Raw genomic sequence first — 11,608 nt, forward strand, 5'->3', positions numbered from 1 at the left:
GAAAAAAAATCTAATTTTATAAATTATTTCAAAGAATAGAAATAGTAATCAAAAGAACATGAACCAAATTTAAGAGAAAAAAAATTGAATGACCGCACATGGAAATTGAGGAGGAGAGAAAAAAAAGAAAAATAAAAAGAAAAGGCCATTAACATCAAATCGAAGGTCCGTTGACCACACATGCTGCTTATGCATGGAGAGGTTACCAAGAAGATTCCAATGCTGCCTCAAAAGCTTATGTTTGGCCGCCCGAATAGCGCAACCACTACCCATGCACTGATGCGTACAACAAACACATCAATCACTTTGTTTTTAATAAAAGTTATGTTCATTGAATTACTAAATCAACCATCAGTTAACTTGATAATAATAATAAAAATATGATAGAAAGATGAAAACGACACTGAATGCAAGTTAATTTTTTATTTATTTTAAGGGTAATATAGTTATTTAATTGTATTTTAAGTAAAAATACAAAAAAAATTCCAGGATGTTGATTTAATTTTTTTGTTTTTAAAAATAATTTAATCATTTCATGTAAATATAATATAAAAAACCAATTTATTTCCTAGTAATATAATAATTACAAATGAATCAAATGAAAAAAATCTTTATTATCCCAACTACAATTTATTTGATTTTGTTATAAAAAAGTGAAATAGTAATTCTATTATTTCAATCTAATTAGTCTGGAGCGTAAGTGTTTTACTTATATTTTTAGTTTTTATTTTATTTTAATTTTGTAATTATAATTTGTAATGATAAACCAGTATTAATTAGAAATTACCCTAACCCAGCCCAAAATAAAATCAACCAAGCCAAAATTATCTTATCGAATATATATCATCATTAAAAAACCTAGAAAATGAGGATTTTTTTTTAAAAAGAAAAAAACCCAAATTGAACACCCAATATAAGCCCTGGGTTAAAAAGGTAATAACCCCCCAACAAAAAAACTCTCCCCCAAATTCGCAGGCTAGTGTCCCCTCATTCTCCTTCTTCCTTCTCTCGACAGACACCCTCCAACTTCACAATCACAAGTCCTTAGTCTCCCTAATTTTTTTTTCTTTTTCCACCTCCAATAATAAATATTAGGGCATTATTAAGCATTAAAAATCACAAACATAATTATAATAATACTAATTTAATTATTGGATGGATGATGGTTAGGACCTTAGGTCCTCCATCTCTCCCTCTCTCTGCAAACATCGAGGATCGTCTACATGTAATCCTACATTAACTAACATAAACCCTCTCGATCTCTCTCTCCTTAACCATGTCTCGGGAACAACCCTCGCCTTCACCGATCTCCCAAAACGACGCCCAAACTCCTCTAAACGACGACGCCCAAGCCCAATCCCAATCCCAAACCCCGCCTGTTAACAGGAGCAATCGGCCGTCGCGAGCTTGTACAATACGGGCGGCGGCGAGGCTGCAACAGCAGGCGGTGATCGAGCGGAAGCAGAAGCCGAAGAAGCAGGAACAGCAACAGCAGTTAGATAAGTCTTCGGTGCAGCAGAAAGAGCAATGCAGTGGTGGAAGTAGCAAGATCGTGACGCAGCTGGTGGCCCCTCCTGAGCCGGCACAGTTGCCGAGGTGGAGCCTCCGCTCCATGTGGGAATTAGCTTCAGTACTCCATTTTTTAAATGTAAGTTTTTTTTTTTTTGGTTTTGGGGTTTTGCTAATTTCTTGGAGACTTTGATTTGTTTAGAAAAAAAATATCATTAAAATTATTGATGGTTCAGGTATTTAGGCATCTATTGAATATAACAGTGGAGTTCTCAGCTGAGGAGTTTGAGACAGCTTTGATTACACCTAATGATACTTTGGGGGATATTCATATGCCTTTGTTAAAGGTTTAGTGCTTGCTTTCCTTCCCTTTTCAACTTCAACAACTTTTTTTTTGTCCTTGCTTTGGATGGATGGATGGAACCTCTTGAGTTCTGCATCTTTAGAAGCTGAAGTTACAGCAAATATTTTTTACTTTGCTGAGGGTCCAATGTTAGTTGGTAACATCAAATTATTTGTCTTTTTTTTTTTTTTTTTCATTTTCTACTGCTGCGAACAAAGTTGATTGTTGCACAATAGCATTTTCATGGGAGATTAAATACCTTAAACAAATAACTTTTTTTTTAATGTGTCAATTTGAGTATTGAATGCTGCTTTCTCTTGTTTCTTCCATTATGGAACTTTACCTTTGAAGTATGCGGTTGGATGCGCAGTATTTATTTTACAATAGAAAGATAAATTGGAGTTTTGTGGGTTTTAGTTTAGGCTCTTGCTTCTATCTGTTAGGGACTGCTTGAGATCATATGTGCCACATGTTCAAGGCTTGTATAGGCTGATCTGAAATTATTACTTGTAGGAAGTTTGGTATCATTGGTCACCAGAGATACCACTGGAGTTGGTATCCTTAACAACTTCTTGAATCTGTGGATGTTTTGGGGCCCTCAAGTCAGACATGTCGAAAGATTTGTCATAGGTGTTGGGAATTCACTATAATTTCAAATAAGTTGCCTCCAGAAAGTTGCAAAACGTGATATGTAGGTGGAAACATGCCTAAATATTTGCTGGATAAATGGCTAGTCTTTTGTAGTCTAACAGGAAGAAGCAGTAATTTGTTTGCCCAACTTGAGTTCATGTGATGTTGCTGGTGTGCACCTTTAAAATCAGACTAGGGTTTTCTCAAGTTTGATAGTAAAGTGATAACCCTGAATAGTTATTGTTTTTGGCTATCCCCACAGGAGGATAAATTATTCTCCACAGAGAAAGAGAGGGAAAAAAACATGATTAGCTATCATAATTTTGGAAGCAAATATGGTGTTTTACAACATAAAAGGTGCAAGATGACTTGGATCATATTTTGGATAGGGAATGGTACTGCTAACCTACAATTTTTCATGCAGGAACTTCTTTTAAATTTAAACAATATTATCAATTTTGCTGTCTTGATTTGAAATGATATCACAAGTTTCTGGAGTTCCTATACTGATATCATCACCTATTTTGATGAAATCATTGATTTGGAGGTACTGTGATTCTCACTAATGCACAATTGACTTGCATGATTCTTAGGTATGCTGTAGCTTATTAGGGTTGCATATGCTGCTAGGTTAGGTCTTTTAGTTAATGCGGTTTCTCCCAGTGTTTTTTTTTCCTCACCACTGAAGTATAAATTGCTGCAGAAATAATTCCATTATCCATGCAGTTTTGAGCACTATATCTAGATGATCATTTTAAAATGGGAGATGCTTGAAAGAAGTTCTATCATGTAGCTGTGATCTGTGAAATTTTTGAGAATGTTTTTTGGTTCCTTTCAGTTTATCTTCACCTGTGACTTATGGATTGATTTCTAATTATCTATACAAATCTATGGTCTGGCTTTAGTTTGAATTCATGCTTGAGAGTTTCAAGGCAAAGGTTTTAAATCTTAGAAGTAGAGCAAACAAACATTATGGATTTGTATTTAAGTTTTAGTTGGGAAGTATAGCATTTCACATGTTGCTATTTTGCATTGTAAAATCACATGCTTGAACTAATTGATATTTACTGAAGATAGGGCACCAAACCAATGTGTTACATATTTGTCATCATCCTTTTCTTTTCTTTGTTATATGTTGTGTATTTACTATTTTCTGATTGATATTGTATTTGTAACATGCATTTCCCTTTATAATGGCATGTCTTCCCTGCAACGTAACGCCTAGATTACATTACCCCAAAAACCAGATAGATGGGATATCAACTTTCAATAAATGCTCTAAGTTTGGCCATAAATGGTAAAACCCAATTATGTATTGGCAGCAAACTATATGTGGTATTTTGTATGGTCATCTTATTTGACAAAGGAAACTTTTCTTATGGTTTGGTTTGATTGATATGATAAATTATGCTTGGAAAAGCTAACTGCTACTTAAATCAAATTGCATTCTGATGCAGTATTTGAGGTGCAACAGGATCATATTTATGCTCTTCCTGATGGAAAGCCAGCTTATATTACATTGATGTGCACTATTGCAACATTGATTTCTCATCGCTTTTGATTTATCTCATTTTAGGCAATCCCCCCTGTTACCAGAATGGCCCTTACACGAGATACTTGGGTTACTGTTTTGTGCAGAAAATTAAGAGACTGGTGGCACTGGGTAATTCACTATACTGTTTTTTAATTAATGTTGACAGTATTGAACAAAAAAAAAAAAGGGACCAGTGGGGGGGGGGGATTTAGCTATTGCGAATATCATTTTAAGATGACTTTGGTGTCTTTGCAGGTTGCAGATGGGGAACTTCCCTTGGTTGCTTCACATGGGTGAGCAGATTTGCATTCCTGGATACTCTTGAATCAAATGTTTTTAGATTCTGATTTGTGTTTTCACCTTAATGTAGGGTGGAGGTTGAAGTGTATAAAACACTTGATCCTAGTGTCCGTGTGGTGATACTGAAAGCATTATGTGACATTCGTGTTGAGGTATTGTCACTGGCAGCAAAAATTTTGTTGGATTCTTGGTCATTTTACTACTGCTTGGTTTCTCATTTTACTGTTCAAACTGGCAATACATGTCAACTGCAGCATTAAATTCATGTTAAGATTTGTTTGATTGGATGGAGAACAGAGCATGATACCTTGATGACCATTTTGTTGGGACAGATAAATGAAATTTCTGGAGAATTTGACTCTCTCTAAGAACTTTTACCTTTGTTTTTGTACAATGTGACCACCAGTCCTTTTGGCATTTGTTTCATCTTGTAGTCCCTTCAGCTTGAATCAAATAGGTCCCAACTCTTGTTTTATTTGTCTTTGTTGTGCATAACTGAGCCCCTTATTTTTCTGTAGAGTAGTATATATGGTGGATAATTTACTTGGTATTCTTTTCATTTATCTCAATATCATTGTGTCCTGTATGCATGTACTTCACTATTCAAAATATTATTTGTTGCTGTCGAATACTTTTTCATCACAAAGCTTTGGCATCCTTGTAATCTCAGGAAAAGTTTCATCTCTTATGTATTCCACAGAATAATTTAGATGCTGTTCTTTATTATGTATTCTACGCATCATTCTAGAAGTGCCTTGTGTTTATTTATAATCATGTTAATCATTTCCATATAGAAGTATTTCCTTATTGTCAAACCTTCCATTAATCACCTAAGTAAGGAACACCTGCCACAGGTTATCTCCTTTTATCAAACTGAATTAGTTTGTGGCTTGCAATAAAATCTTGCTTTTGAAAGCTTTTGTTGGGATGTTTTACTAGAAATTATGATGGGGTTTGCCATTTATTATTATTTTTTTCTTGGGATATTATTTTGTTTCTTTATTTGTCTTTGAACTTTTTGAACATCTTGGTTGCTTTGCACTAGTTTCTTTGGACTTTTTTTTCTATAGCGATGGAATTGAATCTGGGTGATCTTTGGCAGCAAGAAGATATACGGAATTACATTGACAACTCCCTCAAGCATGGCATTCAACTTTCATTATTTCGCAAGGAACGTATTGGAGGTGATTCACAAGGAATTAATTACTGGTAATGGAGATAAGCTTCTAATGATGCATTTAATTTACTATGGTTGTGTTTGCTTATCAGTTTTATAATGATTGAAATGATCAGCTGGATATTTTTATGTTATAACTAGAGATTTTTTCTTCTTCTTTTTTTTTCCTATTATTTTGTAGTTTTTGTGTCCTTTGTGTAGCGTAAGTTCTACAGTTACAGTTTTGTTGTTGATGCAGGTATGAAGATGATCCGACGATTGGTCAAAGGTTATACCGGGAAATAAGAAAAACTGAGGTGAAGGCTAAAGCAAAGGCAAAGGGATCTCAAATCATCCCTAATGTGACATACCTGTGGGAGACAGTTGCAACTAATTTCGAAGAATTTCAAGATGTTTCCGTAAGTTACTTCAATGGCATGATTTTGTGTTTGTGCCTTGTTCAAGTATTGATGCAAGGTTGTCATGGTTTTTATAATCTGAACTTTTCTATTTATTTCTACAAGCATTCATGGTAAATTCACGATCATATCTCATTCCCTTTCTTTTTTTGTGTGGATGATAATGTGTTTTTGTGAGATTATGTTTTGAATCTGTGATGTGCCTTGACATCCGTGGCAGTGTGCCTTCCTTGTAATATGTCTCCTCTATAGATTCTTTCTCCTGCAGTAATGATTATTGATGAAACCGAATTATGGATGATGAGAATGTGAGATATTAATCTAATAGAGGATTACTACAGTAAAGAACAAAAGAGAATTATTGTGCGCAAAGAATGTCAGGTTGTATGATTCTGGGCCTTGTATAAGTTAGATATTATGATGCCCTCCCTGCTTCCTGTTAAATTTGACTGTAAAACAGAGTGGGTTTTCCAATCAATTTCTATCCAAGTCGGTGAAAAAATGGATTCCAAGATTGTACATAAAGGGTTTGCTTGTATGTGCCCATTGACATATGTTAGTTGAAAATGGATTGGGATGAGATTTTCTTTAGGCTGCAGGAAGTCTAAATAGATGTTTGAGCTGTGCATCAAAAAAATCATCTTAATAATGGATCCTTTTAGTGGCAGTTAAATTTTTGAGACTACCTATCATTCACAATGTAAAACGCATATCCAGTCAAGAGGTCTAGAAGCTAGACCCATTTTTTTCAACTGTAACTTCATGGCCAAATGCCAAATTGTGGTGATGTTGTCAAAGCTATCCTCTATGAGCCTTGACCCTCTCAAGTTCCATATTTGGATTTCTCATTTGGTGGATTTTTATTTCATACCATTCTTGGATTTGTATTTCATACCATTCTTTGTGCCACACTTTCCTTTTCTGGTCTCATCAGAGCAATTGTACTTGTAATGAGTACTTTTAATTTTTTGTGTGAGGGCTAGCCTTCTCTTCTACAATTTTATACTCAGCTGCCATTGCTGACAGTTCCTTTGATAGGTTTAAAAACCTGAAAAAACAAAGTAAAAATTAAGTTGGTATGATACACTAATTACGAACCAATCTTGCTATCTCAAAATAGCTTCTTACTGATCTTGGGAGTTCAGTTGTTGACAGTGAAACTTCGCTATGTTTAACAATTCTATACACTAACCTTTTAGTGCCAGTGGTATTCCAGTTGTGGTAAATACATTTGGTCCACCTGATGGTTTCTAACGTGGCCATTTGCTATATACTTTTGTGGGGGTATTGTTCCTCATTGAGGCTTTTTTAAACTGCTGCAGGAGAAGCTCTTTACTAGCAAAAATAGAACAGAGGCTTCGTTGGGGAAGAAATTAAAGAATGACATGCTTCCCGAGATTGAGAAGGTTTACAAGGTACTGAAAATTGCTTAGTGATTAACATGTTTTAGGTAATTGGATTTCATCAATCAAGAAAGAAACGTTATTTCTTTCTTGCCTCTAGGTATTCTTGATTGAAATCTGCTTTAAGTTCTCTTTTCCTAAAAAGAAATCATATTCAGGATTCCTTCTTTTATACTTGTGTTTGCTCAGAGGAAAGAGAGGTTGCTGAAAAAGCAACATAGGCAGGCTTTACTTCTTGATAATTTCTTGAACATAGATGGACTTGCACCAGGACGTTCACTCCGTGATAGAAAGCCTGTTACATATACTTTTGGTAAGCAAAGAAAACTTATGAAACATGCAGTGGCAATAGATTTATTAGCTGTTGTAATTGATTACTCTCGACACCTGTTGTATTTTCCTATTACTATTTCTCTCAAAGTAGATTTTACCTATAATGCCTAGTTCTCTATGTTTACCATTCCAGGAGTTTTGTTTTTGGGAACTTGAGGGATGTTGAACAGAGAATTTATATTAACATTGGAAAGTAAACCGGGAAATCTACTTTTTGCAACTTCATCCCTCTAATGTTCTTGAAATTCTAATTTGAATAAAACTTTCATATGTTACCTCAGTTTTGCTGAACTTTCAGACATCTGTTCTGGCTGATGAGCACTTCTAAATTAGGATGTGCTTTTATTATAGTAATAATTGTTCTCATACAACAATGGGCAGTCTGATTGCTGTATCAAATATATTTTGCAGATGATTATGATCGGTCAATCAATGAGGCTATCAAAATAACAAAGTAAGCTACTGATCATGGACATTCATCATTTATTTGTTTCGTTCCCATGATTGGAGGAATTCATTTTATCTTCAGCCATGGAATATCAATCTCTCTCATTCTTTACTTTTTTTAGGCGCAAACCACCATCCCCAGAACCTGTTCACAGGAGAGAAGGTTTTTCTAAACCTGAAGCTTCTACAAATGGTAAATGGAGTGGTCCTTCACATGCATCGCAACATGGCACTTTCAGTGCTGCATCTCCTAATTCTCTTGATTACGATGACATGGATGAAGACCATAAATCTGAAGGTTTGGACCGGAGGTAATATAAGTTTCTGTCTTTCAGAACTTACAATGTTTTCTTGATCTTGCACATAAACTTATCATTGCATAATGGCTTGCAGCAATAGACGAAGACAGAGGCCTCAACGGTATTCAGCAAAAGAGTTTGTTGAGGCAGTTTCAGATAACGAGGCAGACTTTGACAGTGATGATGATATAGTTGGAGAAGCTGTCTATGATGATGAATACTTGAGGAAACGTAAGCAGAAGAGGCTGTCTAGCAGCTCCGAAGGGGATGAAGAGTATCAGTGGGATGATGAAAATGGTGAAGAGGAGGAGGAAGAAGACGAAGAAGAGGGTTCCTTGAGTGTCAGTGAGGATAGTGATGAGCCCCAAAAATTCAAGAAATTGCCAGGGCGTACACGCAGGGAAACAAAATTAAGGTCTGTTGATGAGATCCAGTCAGGTCTTAGACGCAGTAGAAGAGCCACCCGAAACCAGATTAATTACCGACAATATGAGCTGTCTGAGTCAGAAACAGAGTCAATAAAACGCGAGAAATCAAATGCATCAGATGAGCACTCAGATGCAAGTGAGAATGGAGAGTATTCAGCCAGAAGTCAAAGTGGAGATTCTGATGGCAATGATGATGAGCAAAATATGAAAGTTGATCAGCCTGTTGAAGGTGACACCGTGATAGCACGGGAAGAGCAAAATCAGCCGCCTGAGGAATCGAATAGCCCAGTCCAAGAAGAAGTTGAGGGTGTAAGAAAAAGACGTTTCCTTGATCTCAATGAACTTGCACCGGGTTCTGGTTTTGATGATAGTCCAAACACGGTAATGAAAGATGAAGATAGAAATGATTTTTGAGGTTCACTCTCTATTGGAAAAGAAGCTCAATGTATGATAGTAAAATGTTATTAAATTTTGTGATAAGCCTGTGGAGGAAATTACCGTCTGGGTTCTTCCATGGCATAAGCTAAGCAACAACCTTAATGCAATTTGCAGCAAGGAGCAACTTGATGCTGAGAGTTCTGTAGATTAGGTAGTCATTTTTTAGCATGTCTACATTCATAGAAGCCTACAACGGGTCAATGAGAGTTCACTGGGGTTACTTATGCTATCCAATTAATGTACAATAACCTTAACTGATATTGTAGCTGAAAGATTTGGCTTTTAGATGTTCAGGCCCTATAGTTTAATCTTTCATGATCGTGGCTATGATCTGCCTCATGAACATTTTGGTTGGTTGTGTTGATAAAATGATCAGGTCAGGGCATTGTTTTCTGTATGTGATGGATCATCCTCCCTTGAAAGGTAATTATTGTATCACTTTCCAATTTAACATTTTTCCTACGTTGTAATTATCATCCTTTTTGGATTTTAATGCCCAGATTTTTATGCCAGTTTGACTCAATTAAACTATATCATGATATTTGTAACTCTTATATGATGCAACTGCATGAATAGTGTTAAGACCCCAATGGATTTGTGGGTGCAGATTTTAATTTAAATTTCTGCTTGATTATAACCTCTGCACTGCAACCTTGGACCAGAAAACGTCAAGGGGAATTAATACAACTGATGGTACTGCTAGTTCTAATTCATATTTTGGCATTTCGGTGACTATTTTCTTGTGGTTGGGCAACATCTTCCGTGGCAGGGACCTCTGCTGCCTTGGTAGCTGCTTGAGCTTTTTTTTTTGTGGATGCTTCTCTCATCATTTTCTGTAGCTTCTGCTGCTTCTTTTGCTTCCTCAAGAGCTTGAATTAAGCGTGAAAGGCACTTCTCTGCATCATCCAAAGGAGACTTGGGCATGAGGTTCTCCGCAACATCTGCTGGTGTGATCTTGGTCACCTTCATTAAGCTTTCAATTTTATCAAGCAAAGGATGCGCTTCAAGTCTCAGGTAATTCCTTGAAAGCACTTCGAATGCCTCAAAAATGCAGTAAGAGAGCTCAATATGCTTGTCCATTCTTCCCCTTCTTGTCAGAGCAGGATCAAGCTTCTCCACGTAATTAGTAGTGAACACAATAAGCCTCTCCCCTCCACTAGCAGACCATAGCCCATCAATGAAATTCAACAACCCAGAAAGTGTCACTTTGCTGCTGCTCTCTTCTTTATGTTCTTTGCGAATTTCTTTCTCCGACTTCTCCTTGTCCTCATCTGGAGATTTCTCTTCTTTCTTAGTCCGCTGACCAGTCAGATCAAGCGAGCAATCTATGTCTTCAATCACTATGATGGATTTTCTAGTACTCTCAATCAAAAGCTTCCTAAGCTCGGTATTTTCTTTCACAGCTGTGAGCTCGAGATCATAAACATCATAGTTTAACAAGTTAGCCATTGCAGCAATCATGGTAGACTTTCCGGTCCCCGGTGGACCATAAAGAAGATACCCTCGCTTCCACGTCTTCCCAGTTCTGGCATAGAAATCCTTGCTCTTGCTGAAAGTCACCAGATCTTCTATAATCTCCTTCTTTGCAGGCTCCATGGCTAACGTCTCGACTGTGGCAGGATGCTCAAACACTATATGGCTCCACGTGGTCTGCTTGTAGATTTGCCACTTGTTTCCTGAATCATTAGTGTAAAGCTTCCTGTGTCTCACCGTAATTTCTTTCCCTTGCTGTATCACATGCTTCAAGTAAGCCTCAGTTATGATCTCCCGGTACCGCTTATGAAACGTGAGCCTTCAATACCTTCTCTCTTGCTGAGGATACATGGACTGTGGTGGTGGCATCACTTTGCTCGAAACCCACCAGACTTGTATACCCTGAAATTCATCTTTGACTCTCTCATACTCGTCCATTAGTAAGCACCAAGTTGCTGCAATCTTTTGCCATATTGTCTCTTAGCGCACTTGGATGAGTTAATGCTGAGATATGCCACAACAGCAGCATAGTAGGCTTCACTTCTCTCGAGGCGATCTCCGGTGTACTCATGGATTGATATCTTAATGTAAGGATAGAAAAAGCTCATGATTCTTTGTGTATACTTGCCAAAGTAAAGGCGAACCTCATACGGGGCCCAAATGAACATGAAACTGGCAATGGTTGAACCCGTTGTTGCCCACACCTCGCCATTGTTTGAGGTACAATCATGGTTTTTTCTTCTCTAGGCTAATGGTAAACCACTTTTGTGATCCTCGTTTTCTTGCTAGCTATTGTGTTTCTGTAGGCTTACTGCAAGTCTCTTTTCGATGGGTTTGCATTTTGCAATCGCATTCCCTTGTGCAAAGTGAGTGACGAGGACTAGAAAAAAAAAAAA

General features: G+C 36.8%; 1 protein-coding gene and 1 pseudogene across 1 annotated transcript; one reads left to right on the forward strand and one right to left on the reverse strand.

Annotated features, from left to right (window-relative positions):
- Nucleotides 1–951: 951 nt before the first annotated feature.
- LOC7483454 (DDT domain-containing protein DDR4) lies at nucleotides 952–9,751 on the forward strand. Its single transcript, XM_002317966.4, has 12 exons — nucleotides 952–1,648; nucleotides 1,746–1,856; nucleotides 4,059–4,145; nucleotides 4,272–4,309; nucleotides 4,387–4,468; nucleotides 5,419–5,525; nucleotides 5,732–5,891; nucleotides 7,214–7,306; nucleotides 7,484–7,607; nucleotides 8,039–8,081; nucleotides 8,197–8,385; nucleotides 8,468–9,751. Exons 1-12 carry the CDS (start codon nucleotides 1,277–1,279, stop codon nucleotides 9,213–9,215), a joined length of 2,154 nt encoding a protein of 717 aa, XP_002318002.2. The 5' UTR covers nucleotides 952–1,276; the 3' UTR covers nucleotides 9,216–9,751.
- An 82-nt stretch (nucleotides 9,752–9,833) lies between these two features.
- LOC7484762 (AAA-ATPase ASD, mitochondrial-like) lies at nucleotides 9,834–11,608 on the reverse strand (annotated as a pseudogene).

This window comes from Populus trichocarpa, chromosome 12, assembly GCF_000002775.5.
Source record: "Populus trichocarpa isolate Nisqually-1 chromosome 12, P.trichocarpa_v4.1, whole genome shotgun sequence".
Taxonomy (NCBI): Eukaryota; Viridiplantae; Streptophyta; class Magnoliopsida; order Malpighiales; family Salicaceae; genus Populus; species Populus trichocarpa.